Source organism: Narcine bancroftii, chromosome 1 (assembly GCF_036971445.1).
Source record: "Narcine bancroftii isolate sNarBan1 chromosome 1, sNarBan1.hap1, whole genome shotgun sequence".
Lineage (NCBI taxonomy): Eukaryota > Metazoa > Chordata > Chondrichthyes > Torpediniformes > Narcinidae > Narcine > Narcine bancroftii.
This window is the reverse complement of record NC_091469.1, coordinates 228,561,369-228,583,732: the sequence shown is the minus strand read 5'-3', so window position 1 is coordinate 228,583,732 and position 22,364 is coordinate 228,561,369. Positions and strand designations below refer to the sequence as shown.

The 22,364-nt window shown below is 39.4% G+C and overlaps 1 protein-coding gene across 4 annotated transcripts in view; it reads right to left on the bottom strand.

Annotated features, from left to right (window-relative positions):
- pam (peptidylglycine alpha-amidating monooxygenase) overlaps positions 1-22,364 on the bottom strand; it is a 213,904-nt gene that overhangs the window by 63,346 nt on the left and 128,194 nt on the right. For 3 of the 4 annotated variants that reach the window (XM_069892414.1, XM_069892415.1, XM_069892417.1), the window contains exons 8-14: positions 20,682-20,730; positions 18,494-18,561; positions 14,845-14,925; positions 12,786-12,862; positions 11,781-11,884; positions 3,220-3,401; positions 157-228 (exon numbers count right to left, since the gene is read on the bottom strand). In XM_069892414.1, the coding sequence (XP_069748515.1) occupies positions 157-228; positions 3,220-3,401; positions 11,781-11,884; positions 12,786-12,862; positions 14,845-14,925; positions 18,494-18,561; positions 20,682-20,730 (633 nt within the window). The remainder of the gene's footprint in view (positions 1-156; positions 229-3,219; positions 3,402-11,780; positions 11,885-12,785; positions 12,863-14,844; positions 14,926-18,493; positions 18,562-20,681; positions 20,731-22,364) is intronic. The other variant, XM_069892423.1, reaches the window with a different exon arrangement.

The following is a 22,364-nucleotide window of genomic DNA, read 5'->3' as shown; positions in this document are numbered from 1 at the left end:
GGAAAAATCCAACATGATGATTTTTAACATCATACATTTCTATACTCTATTTTCAATCCATATATAAACAATACTGATGGCTGATCTGCTGACTTTCGAGCTAATGGAAAAAAAGCAATGTTAATATTTGTGACAAAAGTACATGGCTGTACATACCCTGATCAAGGACCACTTCCTCCTCTCTTTTAGGTTGCTGGACTATTTCATTATCATTTGGCTTCTCGTCATCTAATGGCCACAGCAATGAGAAACATGTTTCAAAATGATTGCAATTTGTTTTCATTTCCACCCAAGTGCAGAAACCCAACCCTGTACAACTCACAGACATGTCTGCTTTACTACTACAGATATGCTTTATAAATATTTAAAACCATGAAAAAAGCTGATAAAAGCAATGAGCAGAGAGGGCTTGAACCAAATTGAAGAACATTAAACTGCAGTGTATTATATCCATTCAAATTTATGGTTGATATATTCAAATCAATAGAGATTATTAATTTCTGAGAATTGATACAGTACTGTATATTCTTCTTCTTCTTCTCTCTTTGGCTTGGCTTCGCGGACCAAGATTTATGGAGGGGTAATGTCCACGCAGGCTGCAGGCTCGTTTGTGGCTGACAAGTCCGATATGGGACAGGCAGACACGGTTGCAGTGGTTGCAAGGGAAAATTGGTTGGTTGGGGTTGGGTTTTTCCTCCTTTGTCTTTTGTCAGTGAGGTGGGCTCTGCGGTCTTCTTCAAAGGAGGTTGCTGCCCGCCGAACTGTGAGGCGCCAAGATGGACGGTTTGAGGCGATATCAGCCCACTGGCGGTGGTCAATGTGGCAGGCACCAAGAGATTTCTTTAGGCAGTCCTTGTACCTCTTCTTTGGTGCACCTCTGTCTCGGTGGCCAGTGGAGAGCTTGCCATATAACACGATCTTGGGAAGGCGATGGTCCTCCATTCTGGAGACGTGACCTACCCAGTGCAGTTGGATCTTCAGCAGCGTGGATTCGATGCAGTCGGCCTCTGCCATCTCGAGTACTTCGATGTTGGAGATGAAGTTGCTCCAATGAATATTGAGGATGGAGCGGAGACAACAACGCTGGTGGAAGCGTTCTAGGAGCCGTAGGTGATGCCGGTAGAGGACCCATGATTCGGAGCCGAACAGGAGTATGGGTATGACAACGGCTCTGTATACGCTAATCTTTATGAGGTTTTTCAGTTGGTTGTTTTTCCAGACCCTTTTGTGTAGTCTTCCAAAGGTGCTATTTGCCTTGGCGAGTCTGTTGTCTATCTCGTTGTTGATCCTTGCATCCGATGAAATGGTGCAGCCGAGATAGGTAAACTGGTTGACCATTTTGAGTTCAGTGTGCCCGATGGAGATGTGGGGGGCTGGTAGTCATGGTGGGGAGCTGGCTGATGGAGGACCTCAGTTTTCTTCAGGCTGACTTTCAGGCCAAACATTTTGGCAGTTTCCGCAAAACAGGACGTCAAGCGCTGAAGAGCTGGCTCTGAATGGGCAACTAATTACTCATGTAATAATTAATAATGTAATAACTGACTCCCTCTTTTTGGCCTCAAAATCACGCGTTTTCCATATGCCCCATGTAAAAGTCAAACCCTTATCCCCCCCCCCTTATTTTTGGTCCCATCTGCCCACCCATCTGAGCTCCCGACACCCCGACTAAGTATCCTCACCTCAACTGCCTGGCTATCTCAGCTACCGACAGCCCAACCACCCGGCCATCCAAGCTCCCGACGCTCAGACTACGGATCCTCGCCATCAGCCCTCCAGAACTCCAGACCCCCTGTCCATCCGAGCTCCTGATTCCATGAGTGTGGAATTACCACCCAGTCTTGGGCATGCAAGCTCCCAACGCCTTGAACGACGCAGGCAATTACCGTGGTCAAAGTACGAACCATATAAAAGTTGACCCCCTTCCCCCACCCAAATTTGACCAAAAGAATTGGTCCAAAACACTCAACTATTACACAAGCATGTATATGGTATTTTTGACATGTGGCAGGTGAAGGTCACAATAGACTTTTTAACTTTCAAGGTTTGTTTCCACTATGTGACTCCTCAATAGCTGAAAATTAAACATGGCCACAGGTTTGACATGACTCATGAAAAATCCCAGGGCTGGCATCGCGGTTAGTGCAACCCTGTAACAGCACCAGCAATCGGGACAGGGTTCCAATCCCACGTTGCCTGTAAGGAGTTTTTATGTTCTCCCCGTGTCTCTGTGGGTTTTCCCCAGGGGCTCTGGCTTCCGCCCACCTTTCAAAATGTACAGGAGTTGCAGGCTAATTGGGCAGCATGGGTTCATGGGCCTGTTACTGTGCTACATGTCTAAATTTTTAAAAAAAATTGAATGATCATATAGTTATACAACTATGGAAACAAGCATCTTTAAAAATATACGGGAAGGGCATGGGCAGATCTCACCTGCAACCTACTATTCGAGAAATGTTAGCTAAATGTATATTGGATTTTCAATTTAAATTCTAGTTCCAATCAGTAATTGCAAGGAAAAAAGCAAGGGTCTTCATTGGGGAAAACAAAATGTTAAACCCATAACATTTCTGAAGTGGAAGTGGAGAGGAGAACATCTGAATTAAAGCATTATAGATATAGAACACAGATTTCAAAACAATTAAATTGATCATTACACACATCATGCTCCAAATACCAAACTGTACTTGGTTGCACCTACTGGCCTGGAAAAGCTATTGTGGACTTTCCCTGAAATGGAACATCTCCCATATATCCAAACAGTCCAATTCAGGAAAGGATCCAGTAGACAGGGTCTACTAAGGAGATGTTATTTGAGGACAATCTGTCTCTCTAACCTTCCCACCTCAAACCTGCACTGTTCTCTGTGTCCCATTATTTTAGTCCAGAAAATCTTTAATCCTCACAACTGGCAAGCTTAAATGTCACACAGAAGCTCATCCACATATTTACAACATGCAAATGATTTCCAAAAAGCAAAATCTTTCAAGCTCATAAGCAGCATCTTTGATTACTTAAGGGGCATAGAATTCATAAACTACTTCTACTTGAATCATTAACTTTTGAAATTGACCATTCTTTCATGTAAATTATTCATTCCCTCTAATCTGCAAAATATTACAAGAGGAATGTTCATGAATAATATGACTGTTTCTTGATCATTAAATGTCTGTGGGATGGCTGGGATCTAAACTGAGGTAATATGTAATACAATCCACTCACCTGCATGATGTCCTTGCATCAACATATTTGAGCTGTATGGAATTGGAATATTTGCTTCTGGAGGAATATGCTTAAATAATTCAGGACTACCATCTTGCAAACAATACATGTATGGCTTGGCGTGCTTTGCATCCATGTAATACATAATATACAAATTGCACATCTCATCTTTGGAAGTTCTCCTGCAAAAAAAATGAAGTATTCCATTCAAAGCAAAAATGTTTCCCAAATACCTGATAATTTAAGAATCAAGTTTTGCTTGTAATCTTTTAAAACTCAGTACAATTACTTCTGATATCCCAATGTTTCGTATCAAGGAGAGGATTCAGCAAAACCAATTCCTTATCTCATTCAAGCCTTTAAAATGAGACAGACGTCAAAGGCCAAATGGTCTCTGAACTAACTACTGCAAAGGAAGTTCAGAGGGTAACAGATCTTCAAGCTGATTCAAATTCACATCGATCAATATAGTTCAGAATAGAGTGTCAGATGCACTTAATTCATGAATGTTCGTGGTATTTGTAAACACTTGTATTGTTCCACAGTTTTGACAACCAGTTAAGCATGAGGCTGTTCCTTGGTTAGTTACCAAACAGCTCTGTGGGTAGGATCATTTCGGATGTGGCTCCTGAAGGCAGTCAATTTTATTCAGCTATTTGATGAATTGCTCAAAGTAAAAGTGAACTTGGTAAATAAGGCAGCAGGCAATGGCTCACTATGCAAAGAAATGTTGAGCCAACATTTTCCATTCAATCTGACTAAAGCAAAATTAGTTTTGTATTGAAAATGGCAATTTACTTCAGCAACCTTTTTCCGCACAGAGCAATTCCACTGATGGAATCCATGGCACTGCAGGAAAACAGATGATCCTTCCTTCTACTGTTTGGAAATCCCGATGGTTCAGTATCTAACCCAAGGGGACCTGGCTACCACTCTTCCTTTACACTCACAAGGGCCCCATTTCTGGAATCACTTTATATTTGCTGGATTCTCTGAACAAGCTGTTGCAATACTGTGTAAAAACTGAGCTCAAAGTGTTGGAATAAAAGCTGAAAATATGACAGTCACCACAATCCTGATGTTACCAGATTATTTGGAGGTTTACTGTGCATCCTATTACCAGAGTGGGTGTAATAGTTCCGAATGGAAAATATAGTTCATACTGAACTGGATTTAAAAAAAAATAGAAGAAACTCTCACTAACAATATTTCAGTTGTGTCAATCTCCCAGTGCACAAAACTAAATCTTTAAACACTTTTATTGACTGATGTCCCATAGTATGACTGAAGCAAGCATAAGCCTGTTTTTGCTAAAATAAAGAGCACTACTGTAATGGACCAGCAGCTTTTTCCAACAAATAACAGAGTTTCATGATGCTTAAACCTACTATCTTTCGACAAGGAGATTCAGCAGCCAGGCCAGTTCCTGAGTGACAAAGTGAATTGTTTCATGTGTCAGCTGATTTTATACCTGCACGGACAAGATGGACCAAATGTCTTCCTTTCACATTGTAAATTTTCTAGAATTCTCTCGTTAATTATATTGGAAATTTCAATAATTCCATATTTTCATTCATTTTAATTCTGAACCTCTCTGTACTTTATTCTTTCAAATGGAATCCAATAATTCTATACATAATACAGGTTGTGCTTCTTTAATTTGGCAACTGTTAGGACCTGGCTATTGCCAGACCACAGATAATGCCGGAAAACAGTAATTGACCAAACAGACAGCGCGGGATGTGAATCCAGGTCCTGATCGCTGGCGCTGTAAAAGCATTGCACTAACTGTTATGCCAACCATGCTGCCCTAATGTAATATGAAGCCTAAAACCAAAACTAATCTACCTGTAGCTCAGATTACATCAGAAGTACATCAAGGTCCTCATGGTCAGCAGTGTCTCCAGGGGATGTAAGGTCACCAGGGTCTCCATGATCAGTAGGTACTTGCACATCAGGGGGACAGGAGGTGCAGGGAAGTGAATTTTCTATGCTGGAAGGAGCCTTGGCAGTGTTATTAATGATCTTTTTCAACCACTATTGCAATGTAGCTTGCTTCTGGTACTTTGTCACCACTTCCGTATCATCACTATGCTTTTCACTGTACAGACTATGTACTGAAGTTCCATGTCTCCACTTCATCTTGCATAGACATCCTTGTGAATATTCACAGTCATAGCCTAGCTTTAGTTCTCTATATAAAAAAAATCTGTCCTGCTCCATAAGCATCTCCCCAGAAATGCTTCAACCTTCATTATGTCACAGCTTAAACCACTTTAAACGGCACTGTCTAATTCTATACTCTGGACACCTTTCAAACTTTTCCAAATCTTTAAACTTTTCTGGCTTTCATTTTCAGCAAAAAAAACCATAAAAATCTGCTCCTTTTGTTTCTTTAAGTCATACACAGTTGACGATCCGATCCAAAAGTACTCACACGAAGCCTTTACAGAAGTTCCCTTATCTAATTTTTTCAGTAACTCCACCTGTTCAAGCATAGATAATGATTTATGCTTACGCTTATTAGCACTTGCACCAGCTTCAGCGCCGTTTGGCCTTTTGAACGGCAGTGAAGGCATAAAATACAGCTGAATATAAAAAATTAAAAGGACTCTATCACCAAAGCACATGGCACCTTAGTGCTGCTAACAGCACCGTCCTTGATGGCAGATCCACAAACTAATGGCAGCAGATTCAAAACATGCCAGACCAGGGGAGTTGCCGGATTAGAGGGGTACCACCTCCATTGATTTCACTCACTCTATTTTGTCATTGTTACTCTCTTTGTCCTGTTCATTTCTGAAGTCTTCGATCTATTTAATGGAAACACTGTCACTTCAGCTTACAAGTTCTAGGTGCCTTCTTCCCTCACTGCAATTTTACCTCATTACATTTTCTACAACTTATATATAAATCTGAACTGCCAAAGTAAAATCTATTTCGTGGCTGATGCTAATGGATACCTACTTGGGCATTACATCATCTTTTCCACGAAAGACTACCAGGGAAATAAAAACTGCTTTTAAGTAAAACGAGTTCACTTCCATTCATTTTGAACCCAGTTTCTTTTCATGTCAAAAAAGGCAAGATGAAAATGTGCAATGCGATTGTGAATGTTTTATAAGGCGGGTTGCTCCATAACTATTCTCTTCATAACCAACAATGGTCTCCATAGCATTTTTTGAGTTTATTTCTGATTTCCAACCTTGATTCAGCTTGTTGGTTGGTTGCCCGTCTGGAAGTGTTTAGCAGTGTGTACATGTGCTTAAACATCATTGCCTGGTGTTTATTGGTGCTCCTGTTACCAGTGCATTTTGCTCAAGTAGGTACCACACAATTTAGTTCAACAAACAATTCTCGCATTTGGCCAGAATTCAGATCCTGACAGAACGTGGAGAACATCGAACAGCTGAGGTGACTAAGTGACTTGCTCCTTTCAGCTGTTATCTTACTTATCTCTTCTCTTTGCTCAAAGCAGATAGCATGTCATCATTGTTGCCATGGTGAATAAGTGAATGCAGTATGTAGCAAAATGAAAGTCATCAATGACGTACTTTTCCAAGAAACAAACAATCCACCTCCGCAGCTTTAACAGGAACCTACAGTGCTGCTATTACTAATTATTCCTGGCACACAACAAAGAGCCATAAATTAAATATTATTTGCTAATGGCAGGAGCCCTTCAATGAACAACAGCGTATGAATAATGTGAAAGGAACAAAAATGTATCGAGCCCGTCTGATAAACGATGTTACTGAAATCTTTCAAACAGCAATTAAATTCACTTTCAAGCTGGCAAGAATACTGCTGGGGCATTTTTAGATTAACCATTGCCAATCAATTTCAGAATCTTTTTTTTCCCCCATTCAAAATGTTCATAAATTTTTAAATCATCAATATTTAACAGAAATTACAGTTTTTGATTAAAGCTGTGCAGTAATTATTTTTAATTTGTCCATATTTGAAGGTAGTTTTTAGATTTAAAAAAATAAACCTACTATGACCACTTTGGGACCACAAAAAGACTTTTCTCCACTATTGAAATGTCACTTTTTTTCTTGCATTAACTGTAAGAGTGAATATGTCTTTATTTTTTTTTCCATCCTGGGGTAATTTAATGTACTGTAGTATGTTACACAAAATGTATCTGTTTGCCTGCACCTAGTAATAATTTTGCTACAGATGTACATTGTACATATTTGTATGGGAAGAAATTCATAACCATTTTCATTGTGTGCATGTATAAAGTGGAGCCACTGACTAATACTTAACAGTTTCGACACTGGGACCTTATGTAATGCCACATCTACACTGTTTTCTTGCAATGTAAACGCGTACCCATGACTATAGAGGGACTTATCAGCACATATTGACCAGAAAGCTTCCATCCACGTGTAAAACAAACTGCGGGAGGAATACAGCAGGCCAGAACACATCCACGGAAGGAAATTATCAGTCGATGTTTCGGGTCTAAACCCTGCTTCAGGTCTGTTTGTTTGTTTTCTCTAGATTCCAACATCTGCAGTTTCTTGTATTTCCATCCAATTACACTGTTCTACAACAACATGAAGACTTGCTTGCCTTACGGATACAAATGATTCTTCATATTTCCTTATGCAGCATGAGAAAACTTGGCCCATTCACTAGGTCAACGTCACAGTAATCCCATTCCTCCACTTCATTCCCTGCAACTTGTTCTCTCTCACATGACTATCTACTGTCATTTCCTGCTGCTTTGGAAAAGACTTTTCATTCTGGCCACACTTTTTCACCCCCTCCTCTCCTCCAGTCAGGAAGAAGAGCCATGAATGTGAGATCAAGCACCACTAAATTTAGGGACAGTTCTTTTCCGCCTTTACCAGACTCCTGAATGAACCCTGTGTGATGGCTCTTTTATTGTGATAAAGAAATTTGGGTTCTTTTCAATGAACTATACTTGATTAGCTATTGAACTTATGTCTGTGTGGAGGCATCCATCTTGAATCCCACCCGATCTGTAACAAACTAGTCTCCGATTTCCTTGTTTGGTCGGAGAATCACTAGCACTCTATCACTACATCTCCTTTCTTTGAGATGTTTAATATTACAACATGATACACTAATACAGTATTGATTTCAATTTAAAGTTCAACATAAATGTAAACACAAGCATTGGCAGCACAAACTTTTCAAATATGCAGTTCTTTTTCTTTTAGAGATTCAGCCTGTCAGATGCGTTGATAACAAGTGTGGATCTTCTTAACACAGGTGCTTGTTTCGGCTTTGCTGGTCCACTGATGGTGTTACCTCTGTTGTTGTGCAAGCTGGATTTTCTAGATTTGGTGTTTTCAGCAGGCTCTTTCGATTCGTCCTCAGTATTTGACCCTCCTCTGTTCTGACCATGTAGGATCTTGAATTTACTTCCTCCAGAACAATTACCTTCTTATCCCAGGTGTTGGAATCTCTGAGTCTCACTGTGTCATGTGGTGACAGTGGTCCTAAGCTTCTTGCTGACTTGTCATAGTTTGGTTTTTGTCTCCTTTGCAGACATTTTTATATCCATTCAACATCTTTGACATCTCTGTTCTTGTTTGGGTCTGCAGAGTCGGGAAGTGTGGTGCGTAGTCTATGTTTCATCAGAAGCTCAGTGGGTGACATGCCATATTCAAGAGGCAATGCTCTGTAACTCGATAGAGCTAGATACGGATCTAACCCGCTGTCTTGTGCTTTCTTGAGCAACTGCTTAACTATGTGAACTCCTTTCTCTGCTTTGCCATTTGACTGTGGATGCAGATGACTTGAAGTCACATGTTGAAAATCATTCTCTTCTGCAAAGTTCTGGAATTCTCTACAATGGTAGCATAGTCCATTGTCACTGTAGACATTTTGAGGAATTCCATGTCTTGTTAAGATCAATTTCATATATTTGATCACACAAGCAGCAGGCATATTAGAAAGCAGCGCAATGTCAGGATAGTTCGATAGATAATCAATAACCAGCAAGTAATTATTTCCATCCATGTGGAACAGATCAGTCCAAACTTTCTGCCATGGTTCTGCTGGTTTGTCAGTTATTATTATGGGTTCCTTTGCCTGCTTTGTGCAATGTTTCAAACAGGTCTCACAGCTGGACACTATGTCAGTAGTTATCTCTGGCCAATAAACAGCAGTTCGAGCCCTACTCTTACATTTTTCCATTTCAAGTTTCCCCTCATGCAATCTTTTCAGCATGTTGCTGTGATTGAGGAATGATAATTCTGCACTGTCTGAGTAGAAGCACATTGACAACACTCAGCTCAACTCTGATGTTGTGGTATGGCTGACATTCACCTCTCGACCACCCTTCATTCAGATTCTTGTTGGTCTTCTGTAGAACTGTGTCCTTTTCTGTTTCTGCTGTGATCTGCTTGGACTTCATGTCAGATATGGGAAGAGATTCATGATCATATTCATGTGGAGATTCACGTCTGTCGTGTCACTGTTCTTTCCATTGTAGGCCTTGAGCAGTACATAGATGTCACACTCACAGATCAAATTGACCTTTACCTCTGTGTCCAGCTTGAAAGGAATATCTATTCCATTTGTATGCAATGATATAGTCCACTTAACCTGCTCAACTCTGTTAAAGCTTGGCTGTTCAGTGAATTGGTTTAGAATCCTTTTGTAATAGATTGCTAACAAAAAGTGTGTCACTGAGAGCAGTTTCTTCTATAGTATGTACTGTGTGCATGCTTTCACTTTTGTTTTGTTTCCCCTTGGAAAAACATTGCTTTGAATAGTGATTCTGCCCTTTGCACTTATTACAGACTTTTCCATACGCTGGGCATTATTTTGGTCCATGCTGAGTGGCACATTGTTTGCACTTGAATGTCTCCCCATTTTTTTGTTGTTTCCTATATCTCGAATTTTGTTTTTGATTGTGTCCCAACACTGTAGCTATGATTATGCTTTCACTTTCACTGGATTTTGCACTCTCACCAAACCTTTTTGCATGCTACAGAACTAATTCACTGGTATGGCATATCTTCACAGCTCCAGCTGAGGCAAGTTCTGTCTCTCACAGCAACCTCTCTCTCACTTTCTTGAATCCTGAACACAATTTGATCACAGATCATTGAATCTTGCAGCGATCCATAATTGCACGTTCTTGTTTTTAATTTCAAGTCTGTTAAAAAAGTACAAAAGTTATCTCCCTGCAGCTGCGTGCTCAAGCAAAACCTCTCGAAAGTTTCAATTTTGTTTGGTGAAAAATGTTCATCAAACATTTCGATAACCAAGTTGAACTTGCCTTGGTCTTCTGTCTTGGCAAAAACAATTGTATTGAAACCTCGAGTGCTTGAGGTCATGCCACAGTTAAGTGGCAATGCAATCTTCAGTGTATCAGGTTTGCATTCAGGTCCAATGGCTTGCAGGTACAGCATGAATCTTTGAACAGCTTCTACTCGTGTGATATTTGATTTCCGGTCCAATTTAGAGCATCAGGCATCTTTACACTCTCCATCTCTCTGCTGATAACAACTGATACACTCTCTGTACACTTTGGGTGCTTCTTACACTCCTGGCACTATGTGATGCTTCTTTTATTGTAATAAATAAACTTGAATTCTTTTAAAGCAACTATACTCTATTAGCTATAATGCTCATGACCACATGGAGGCATCCATCTTGAATCCACCTAAGCTGCAACAAACTAGTCTCTGACTCCCACTAGCACTCTATCACAACAGCTTGCACCAGGAATAAAGTGTTGCCTTTGGTTCATACTGACAGATCTCTCTCTCTCCTTCTCTCTGTGATCTGCACTCTATACTGAGTTTTACTTGCTGTATTAAATATGGTTTGACTAGCTGGACTTCCCGCAATACAGACTTTCTCACTACTCCTCACTACATATAACAATAAACTCGATCTTTATTTTCCTACTCAAAGGATACTTTGCAACAGCCAATAAATCTACCAACCAGCATGACTTTGGGCTGTGCTTCCTTTGAGCACAATGGAAGAGGTTTTAATTGAAAACTAAAAGATTCTTCAGTATTTTGACAGTTGGTGAAAATGCTTGCCTTTGGGAGAGAATCTAGAAATAGGGATGCTTGTTTAAAAAGTAGAAAATCATCCATTTTAGGCAGAGATGAGATGGGTTTTTTCCATGGGAATCTTTGAACCCTTCTTGCTCAAAGAAGTGGAATTAAAATTATTGAATATTTTTAAGATGGATGCCATAAAAAATCATGATAATTTGCTGCACATTGTTCAACATTGATTACTAGACAAGGTGAATGGCACCAGTGCAAGGATGACTCTATCTATCTCTATACAATGGTTCAACACAGTTGTTGAAAATGCAGTTCGTTCTTCCTGACGTGCAATTGGAGGAAGGATGTATCTGAAGGCGAGTTAAATGTACTCAAATACATCCATTTTTTTCCCCCATTTAATCACCTCTGCGTGTCATATCACAGAACATGTTTAACTTTTTGCTTTTTTTTTCCATCGTTCTCCTCCCTGCCCAAAGAAAGTTCTCTACTTGCTTTTAAAAATCTTAATCCCCATATTAAATTATTCAATTTGAGATGACATACCCAATCCGTGTAACAGTTGTCCTTCCTTTGCCTGTGAAAACACATCTGGCTGTGATTGTGTCACCGTATTTGATATCCATTGGCTTTTCCATATGATAAAAAGCCTGAGAAGAACACAAACAGGAAACTCCAAAACAATTTCATTCAGAATTTTCAATGCCGTTTTTTAAAGGACAAAAATACCTTTTAATCACACCACTGTCTTGCAACAACCCTAAGATAGCAAGATCATTTCAAAAAAACTCAAACTTGTTGCAAAATATTAGGAGCAGAAGCAAATTTCTTATGATCTATGTTTTCCAAGAGTAATTAACCTCTAGCTTGGACACAACTGTGCAGTACCATTCCTTGTGATTGAAAGCTATTAGAGATGTATATACCTGTGCATTTTGTCCTTCTAATTTCTCATTTTCTAAATCCAGTCTTTTGTTCCCTCACCATTTATTCTGAAATTATTTTACCACCATTCTGTAGACCTCCAAACTCAATCCTTAAATCTCCTCAATTTTGTGAGCTGAAATGGCCTGATATTGTATTATATGTCTAAATTTAATTCTAAAATTTTTTAAAAAGGGAAAGAAAACCAGTTCATTCAATGTCTTCATCGTCTTAATTTCAGCCATTAAAAGGTGAAAATATTTGGTTAAAAGTGAAGAGAAAGGCATGCCAAGTGGGCACTCTCCAATAGGTCACACTCAAACAAGATTTCAGTCAATATCCAAAGGTAACATGAACGCAATAAATAGGTTATTTAGCCCCTCATGCCTGCCTACCTCTCTCCAAGATCAAGGGAAATGTTTTAGCTCAGAGACACTTTCAAGTACCAAACCCATATCTCTTGATTCCCTTAATATCTAACATCTCTTTCTTGAAAATCTTGAATCATGACCAGGCCTCCTCAGTATTCTTTGTGAGAGAATTCCAAATTCCACCACATCTTCACATTTCAGCCCAGAAAGACAATTCCTTACTTTGAGATGATGACCAATTTAAAAGCAAACATACCTGAGGCAACTGTGGACTCTGTCGACCAATTAATGTCCATTTCCCATCTCTTACTCTGTAGCCACTAACCACCTGACCTAAGGTTATAGAAATCAATAGCGAATGCTTTATATTTGTAATTTATTGAAAATGAACTGAAATATGATTGCACTTAAAAAGTTATTACTGGAAATCAACAAAGTTCAGGAAATTACAAACGGCATTTCTTGATGTGCAATCAAACGTGTTGTCACACCAATATACTATTTTTCTACTTTTTAATTGAAATAAATTTCAAAACAACAATAGACTTGAACAGGGATGTATTCTTTTCATATACCTAGTGAAAACTGAAAAAAAGGTTAAGCGAATATTGGGATGTGTTGGGGTGTTAAAGACAATCAAGTAATTTTGAAACTGTAGCATCTTTATCAGCAATTTTTAAATTGCTGTTGAATTGGCCAATATGTGAATCTGTCAGAAAATGACATTGTTAATGGCAAAGTAATCATGGGACAATGCTAAAATGTTTAAATTGCTGCATAAAGGGAGGGATATTAATGATTATTCATTATTATTTTCTATTGACTATTAACGCTCCCTTTCCATAGAGCTATAGCATTTTTATTCACAAATAATTTATCTCTAAATATATGTCTTTCACCTTTTCTAAATTCCATTCTATTATGGTTATCTGCAGAGCCTAATGAGATGTGAATTCAGCAATCATATATTTGTTTCAGCCTCTGCAAATAATAATTCTGCACTTGGATTTCTTCCACATATTCACTTCTTTAAACAATAATAATTTCCATTTGTAAAGCTTTCACAGCATGGCTGACAAAATTAACACTATTGCAGAGGGATATTGGGGAAGATGGCTGAAGATATTGTTCCCACTGAGCACCTGAAACAGAGGTAGAAAATTTAGTGTTTGGTGGTGGAATACCTCTCTGTCCAGCACCCCAGGAGAATGAACATCCATCAGCAACGGCCTGATGAGTTCTTGTCCTGGCAGAGTCAACGATTGAGATTCCTGACAAGCATGTTCTGGCAGCATTATGGATCCTAAGAGCCATCATTTCCAAATGCATTCTCCAGCTCTCTGCTCCATGGTGTCAATTCTGTCCACAGTAAATTTTCAGCTCCCCTACTTTTCTCAAGGAAACTACCTGCAAACCTTAATTGTCTAAGAGCATATGCTGTTCAAAGATCGTGAAATAATGCCTCGGTCTTTAAATCTCTGATCCTCACAGCAATTTACATTCCAGCTGATTTGAATAATCTACTTCACATAATCACATAGCAAGCCCTTTGGGAAATATGTTTACGCAAGTTATCATTTTGTTTTTCAACACTGTTCTTATGATCAGCCTATCCATCTATTATACTTAGCTTTCAGACAAAAACATTGGACAAAGATACTAGCAGCTATTTTAAAATCAAAAATAAACTCTTCAACAACAAATAGCAGATTTTAGAAAAGCTGTGACAGATGCTAAACTTTGCACAATTTAATCCAAAAAGGACTATTTTTTTGTGGGATGTTTGCATTAATTACTGCCATGATCAATCTGGCTAGAATATAAAAGTGCCACATATAAACCCCAGATGCATTTGTTGAGAACAGGATTTGGTCAGACTATTCAAATTTGTGCTTCAAATGAGCACAAAACCATATCCAAGACAGAATTGATTATAAGGAGCAGGAAGAAAAAAAAGTTAAATGTTCTAAAATATCAAAATAGAAATAAATTTTCTGTGAAAACTCAATTCATACATCATGATCAACAGGATGGAGTCAAACAGCAAGCTCAATTGGATTTTTAAAAACTAATCAAGTTTTCAAATGGAAGATTTTGCTTTAAGACAAGATCATTTTATGTTCTTCCTATTCACCCCCTCACCCCCCCGAGATCAAGCAGCCGATAGCGAGAAAAGGCACTTTATCTTCTCCTTGCCATGAAGGAGGATTAATTGATAATTTAAAAAGACAAGACTTCAGATTTCAAGCATTCTTATTTTTAGAAGCTTTTGCAGTTATTTAAGAACTCAAATATCAGAGATTACACCTTCTTACCTAATTGATGAGTGTGTGTCCTAAAGGCAAATGGGTGTATGGTGGCCTGTGTGTATAAACAGGCAACATCTGCATTTACAACTGCAAAATAAAAACAGGAAACAAGCATTACAGGACAACAAAAAATCAACTCAACTGCCACCTAAACCATCAGACTATTTTTGAAAGGCTTCATTCAACTCTTTAAGCATTCTCCCTTTCTCCCTGCTCTCCACATCTATTGTATTATTTTAAAACACTGCATGCAGATAAATGTAGCAGTAAAATATGAGGAACTACATAGAGAAAACTGAACAGGAACAAAAATGATTTATGTAAATCATTTTTCTCACTCTTACTTTAAGTAATCCTGGAGGAATTCAGCAGGCTTAACAGCATCCATAGGAGGCAAACATATTATAAATTTAGACATATGGCACGGTAACAAGCCATTTTGGCCCATGAGTCCGTGCCACCCAATTAACCTACAACCCCCGGTACGTTTCGAACGGTCAGAGGAAACCAGAGCCCCCAGGGAAAACCTACGCAGACATGTGGGGAAAATACAAACTCCTTAGACAGTGTGGGATTCGAACCCCAGTCCCAATAGCTGGTGCTGTAAAGGCATTGTGCTAACCGCTATGCCAATAAAAACTATATATAAAATCAACATATGCCTTCCTTCAAGATATGAGTAAAAAAAAGCAGGCAGGTGCCTGAATAAAAGGGCTGGGAAGAGGAGGAGCTCAGGCCAACAAACCAAAGGTGAGAGGAAAGGTGAGGCCCATCTACAATCACAGCGACTGCAGACTTACGTGTTTCACTAACTCTCTCTGTCAATTCATTTCCCTTTCATTTCAAAGAGCACACACGCAAGATCCAGCATTTTGTAATAGTAGCAGAAATGCTTCAAAAGCTCAGCAGTTCAGGCACTATTTGTAGAATCAGGCACCAAATAAGTATTTTGGTAATCTTTCATCGAAATGCTTAATTATAATCCATTAAATTCAAAGTTAACCGATTTTATCTGTACCAACTACAACTCTGAATTTTCCAATTGTATTTTAGATGCTTTGACCTACAAATGCCACAGGAAATCAGAACATCATAGGGCATTTTATTTTCAAATGTTTTGCAATTAGTCACAATTCAATTAAGAACACGGTTAATTTAATCATGTTTCAACATTTTTTATAAATGGAATAAAAAACCAACTTCTTTGAAAATTAATACGCTTGAGGAAAAATGAGGATCAGAGTGTTATTGTGACAAAATCATGGAAAGCATGAAACTGTATCCCCCACCTTTAAATATGAAAGCATATTAAATTTAGATCAAGTATTAACTCTGAATAAATATATAAATATATATATAAATTAGGCCAATTCAATTTCATGAGATCATTAAACATTACAACTGATCAAATGCATCAAATTATCAAATAGCCTGATAAGTCAGATCAGAAATTTAATTTTATTGTGACTTTATAGGTCATCATGGTTAAATCTTTATTTGTACATCTTTAAATAGGACCCTAATAACTAAAATAGCTTCACTCGAGAATCATACATGTTTGGAATCTTCTGCTCGAGGAGCTGTAAATAAATCGGGTTGATGGAAAGTTCCACCGCTAGCAGGAGAGGTCGTTTAGATGATGTCTTTCATTTCTTCACATATATTTAAGAAATACAAGGCCATTCAGCCCATCGAGTCGATGTCTGCTTTTGGACCATTCTCATCAGTCTCTTTTGCTCTCTCACATGCCCATCCATTGCCCTTGTGTTCCCGCCACCCACTTATTTATTGGCTATTTAATCAGCCAATCCTCACACTTTTTGGATGTGGGAGGAAAATGGAACATCTGGGGAGAATCCAATTTCATTGCATTATTATTTAAAAGGTGAAAGATTGCAGCATTCTGTTGTACAGACACCTGGGAGTGTTTGTAGATGAGACACAAAAGGTTGGTTTGCAACAAGTAGTCAAGAAGGCAAATGAAATGTTGACCTTCATCACTAGAGGAACTGAATATAAGAGCAGGGAGGCTCTGCTACAACTGTGCAGGTTATTGGAAAGGCCACATCTAGAGCAGTGTGTGCAGTTCTGGTTTCTTTACTTGAGAAAATTCAAGTTTATTTATCATCTGATTTTACTTGATGAAACAGAGTCCTCTGGTCCTTGGTGCAAAATACTATTAACATGCGTACATTCTTTGGCTTGGCTTCGCGGACGAAGATTTATGGAGGGGGTAAAAAAGTCCACGTCAGCTGCAGGCTCGTTTGTGGCTGACCAGTCCGATGCGGGACAGGCAGACACGATTGCAGCGGTTGCAAGGGAAAATTGGTTGGTTGGGGTTGGGTGTTGGGTTTTTCCTCCACCCAACATGCGTACATACAGACAATACATATGCCCAGTGCTTTTTTTCCCCAATATTAAAATAAATAAATATTATTGTTAAATAAATAGTCGCGTCACAGAGGGCTTGCGTGAACAAATTCGTCAGTCGTCCAGCAGTCTCATGGCCCAAGGGAAGAAGCGGTTTCTCAGTCTGGTGGTTCTGGCTCTGACACTCCTGTATCTATTTCCCAATTGGAGTAGCTGGAAGAAGCTGTGTGTAAGGTGGTAGGGGTCCTCAATGATTTTATATACCCTCTTTAGACAAAGATCCTGGTAAATCACATCGATGGGGGAAGGGAAACCTCAATGATCCTCTCTGCCGCACTTTATGGTCCTGTCAATTGATCTCCGGTCTGATGCTCTCCAGCAGCTGTACCACACTGTGATGCAGCCGGCCAGGATGATCTCAATAGAGCTCCTGTAGATGGTTGACATGAAGGTGACCAGTTGCCTTGCCTGCCTCAGTTTTCTCAGGAAGTACAGTCACTGTTGCGCCTTTCTGACAAGTGAGGAGATGTGTGTTCAGGATAGGTCACTTCTGAAGTGGACTCCAAGGAACTTGGTACTCTCCACTCTCTCTACTATCGAGCATTTCATGTGCAGCGGAGGGCACTTGTTCCTGGTCCTCCTGATGTCCATTATCATCTCATTCGTTTTGTCCACGTTGAGACTCGGGTTGTTATTCTCACATCATTTCACGAGATTTTCCACCTCTTCTCTGTAGTCCGCGTCATTGTTGTTGCTTATGAGGCCGACGACTATCTTGTTAACTGCAAACTTGATGACTGTTGAAGTTGGATCTGGTGTCGCCGCAGTCGTGGGTCAGCAGCGTGACCAGGAATGGGCTGAGCACACAGCCCTGAGGTGCGCCAGTGCTCGATGTTCTATTTCCAACCCAGACAGACTGTGGTCTTTCCATTAGGGCATCCCATGGCTAGTAAGAGATTACTTCAGGTGGTATGTGAGTGGGGAAAAAAAAAAAGAGACTGAGAATCACTGGTGTAGTGGTAACAGCGTCAGCAACCTGGGTTCGAATTTGATGCTGATTGGTATTCTCTGGTTTCCTCCCACCCTCCAAAACGTACAGGGTTGTTAGGTTATTTGGGCACCACAGGTTCATTGGGAAGGAAGGGCCTCCTACTGTTAAATTAAATATTAGTGGTTGGTACAACAAAAAAAACTTTCTTTTATCTTCCATGTTATTTAAACTTTTACAAGATAATATTTCGAATCTATGCAAAAAAAACAGCATCATTATACAGCAAAAGCTCACCTTCCTCATTTGGTGGTATCACAGCACTGTTCGACATGAGGAGATATATGCCAGCAATCAAAGGCTGTCTGGAGAGAAAAAGAAATTGGGAAGTGCTCGCAGACATCAATCTTATTCCATCTACAACTTAAACATATGATCTTGGACTCAGATTTTTACAGCAACTCATCCTTCAAAGTGAAAACAAACAAACCAAATTTAACAGTTTCACCCCTGACTATATATTTTTACGCAATAAGATCACTGATAGCCATAAAAATAATTAGAACAGATAATTTTGTAACCTTTCAAATGTAACTGAACAGTATTAAGGTGAATGAGCAGGAGTTTCTGCTGTAATTGATAGGTTAAAGCATCAGGCAACATTGCTGCAACAATTCACAAACCAGCATTGAATCATGAAATCTTTTTCTGGACATTACATTTTAAATGCTAGCAGAGCTCTCTGAACTTGGCAGTTTTTACAATGAAATCAATAGAAACATAAGCTTTTGCAGTCAACCCAACCTCTGAAATGATTGTCTTGCAATTAACTGACATCTTTGGTTGAAACATCATTATATATCTTTCTGTCACCATTAAGAATGGACTATTAGCAAGATTACATGATTAAATATAAAGACAGGCTATACCTGCCTTATGCTTTCCTAATTCTACTTTCAAAATATATCTGGCTCATAATATATAGCATTCACTTGTAAGAACACTGATGTATGGGGGGAATCACTGCATTTATTTTCATTACAACATGAATTCATTTATCTCGCACAGAATTAATTCAATTTCCGAGATAACAGTTGTCATATCAAGTCGGTTTGTTTTCTCTCGATGGACAGTGCATGATCAGCTGGGCATTTCTCTCATAAGCTCTGACCCACACCTCACAATTTATATCTCTCCACCTTCGTTTGTTTGCTCTTCGGGTAATCTATCAATGAGATGAGTTAATTAACATCTCATCACCACCGACAACACTTCCTCCCGTGTGAGAGATATTCCTTTGATTCTGCCCATCCCTCCCCATCCTCTCTGCAACTTCAGACAAAATTATTTTCTCAGTTCTGATTGTTCTTTGGAGCCAAATGTCAACTCTACTTCTTCCACCCATGACTTGCTGTATTTTTAACATTTTATATTTATTTCATATTTCTCACATCCTCAGATTTTACTTATTTCCATTCAGTTACAGTCTTTTTCTTTCTTACTGCAAAGGTTCGAGCTGTGCGATTGGCAGCCAGGGGAGTAGTATGCTCCACTGGCAGGGTGTGGGAAATGAGGGAGACCTCTAGTCTCCCTGATGACTTCCCTTCCGAGAACTTCATGAGGGAACGGGAGCTGAAGCTGCGTGAATTCTGCATCCTTCGTGAGGCTGAGGGGGGTGATAGATTACAAGGAGGCAGTCACAACGAGGATGCAAGAGCCAGGTCGATGAGCTGCCATCAGGAGAGGGATAGGGAACAGGCAATCAGTGCAGGACACCCCTGTGGTCTTTCCTCTCAATAACTAGTGTGTACCACTATGGGAACTGATGGGGGCAGGTGGGGGAAACAACCTACCACGGAAAGCCACAGCAACCTCTCGCCCTGTCTGGCACTGGGGCTCAGAAGGGTGGGGGTGGGGGGGGAAGAGGAGAATGATAGTGATGGGGATTCATTGGTTAGGGGAACTGGCAGAAGATTCTGTGGAAGAAATCGAGACCCTCAGATGGTATGTTCCCTCCCAAGTGCCAGAGTCAGAGGTACCTCGGATTGAGTTCACACCACCATTGAGAGGAAGGGTGAGCAGCCAGCAGTCGTGGTACAAACTGGTACCAACAACGTCGATAGGAAAAGGGATGAGGTCCTGAAAAGTGGGAAGAAAGGAAAACTCAAAAGCAGAACCTCAAGGCTAGTAATCTCTGTGGGTTGTAATGGGTTGTGCCACATGCCAGGGAGGGTAATAGCAGGAAGATATGGCCAGATGAATGTGCAGCTCAAAAGTTGCAGGAGGTAGGGGGTCCAGATTTGTGGATCATTGGAATCTCTTCTGGGAAAGGTATGAGCAAAACAAAAGGGAAGTGAGTCAAATTTTTTATAAAAATTGGGCTTGGAACGCGGATTTGATTTTTTTTGATGAGGTGGAAGATAATATTGCATTACTGATTTTACAATACAAACTTAAGCATCAAAGCCCAAGTCTGGATACTTACTTAAGAAACGTCATCTGTAGTGTTACACCTGAACAATCTTTGTGGTGGTCTGAAAAAAAAATGGAAACATTTAACACATGAACAAATGAGAATTATATTTAGTCGTAGTTGTCATGGTAAACCATAACAGACAAACTCTGTAACTGAATGACGTTACCAGAAAAGATAAGAAATGTAGTTTTCCAAGAACTTGACATAAGAAATAGGAGCAGGAGTTGGCATCCGGCCCGTCGAGCCTGCTCCACCATTCAGTAAGATCATGGCTGATTTGATCATTGACTCAACTCCACCTACCTGCCTTTTCCCCACGTCCCGTAATTCATTTTTTTATGCAAAAATATATCTAACCGACCCTTAAAAATGTTTAATGAAGTAGCCTCAACTGTTTCCCTGGGCAGAGAATTCCACAGATTCGCTACTCTCTGGGAAAAACAGTTTTTCCTCATCTCCGTCTTTGACTTTAACAAGCATAAGATGTCCAGTCTGTTAGATGAGAGTTCACTAAGTTGGTCAACATACAGTCTCAACCCAATAAATCAATATTAAGATCATCACCAAGTGAGACATTTCCATTCCAATTCAGCATGTTCAAATTAGAGTAAATTGTACTTGATGCTAAATTGCTACATCACACTGAATTGTAGAATGCATATTTTTGACTTGACATTTTTGACGTTGCCACAAGCAGAATATAAAAAGTGATACCGACTTCAGAAGGTTGGATAGATTCCCAACAAAATACACAAAGCTCAACAATATTATAATTTTAAAAATGGTTTAAAAAATTGTTGGTTCATCAATGTGATCTATACTTTGAGAGAAATTCATACAATGCAATCAGCACCAAATACAAACTGATGAGATAGTTGTTAAATACAGTCAGTCAAGAAAATGAACAATGATTTTGGTTAAAGATATAATTTGATGAAAAGTTACAACCTGAAGCTAATTGAAAAATAACATAAAAACAAATAAAGGATAAATTGCTTTTTTTAAAAAAATAAGATAAACTTAGTTTGCCAAAAATTGATTTCCTGGGCTGTGAATATATCTCTACTTTAATTTTCAAGCAATGTTTTTGATTTTACACCTGCTTTTTATGAACATCATTACAAATATGTGAATAGCAAAAGGAGAGAGAAGGATTGAATTGGTCCACTGGATAATCGAAGTGGACGAATGTGCGAGGAGCCAAATGAGATGGGGGAGATATTGAATGAATTCTTCTTGTCAGTATTCATTAGGGAAAGGGATATGGAATTGTGTAGGATAATTGAAGCAAAAGGGGTAGTTATAGAAAAGATAGGGATTAGGAAAGAAGGGGTGTTAGAACTTCTGAGGCATATAAAGGTGAATAAGTCTCCAGGTCCTGACAGGATTTTCCCCAGGACCTTAAGGGAAGTCAGGGAGGAAATAGCAGAGGCTCTGACAAGTGATTTTTCAAGCCACTGGAGGAAGGTGTGGTGCCGCAGGATTGGCGGGTTGCAAACGTGGTTCCACTGTTTAAAAAGGGCTCCAGGTGCAGGCCTAGCAATTATTGGCCAGTAAGTTTGACATTGGTGGTGGGTAAACTAATGGAAAGTATTCTTAGGGATGATATGTATAAGTTTCTAGAAGGGCAGGGATTAATCAGGGACATCCAACATGGGTTTGTGAGGGGAAGGTCATGTTTGACAAACCTTG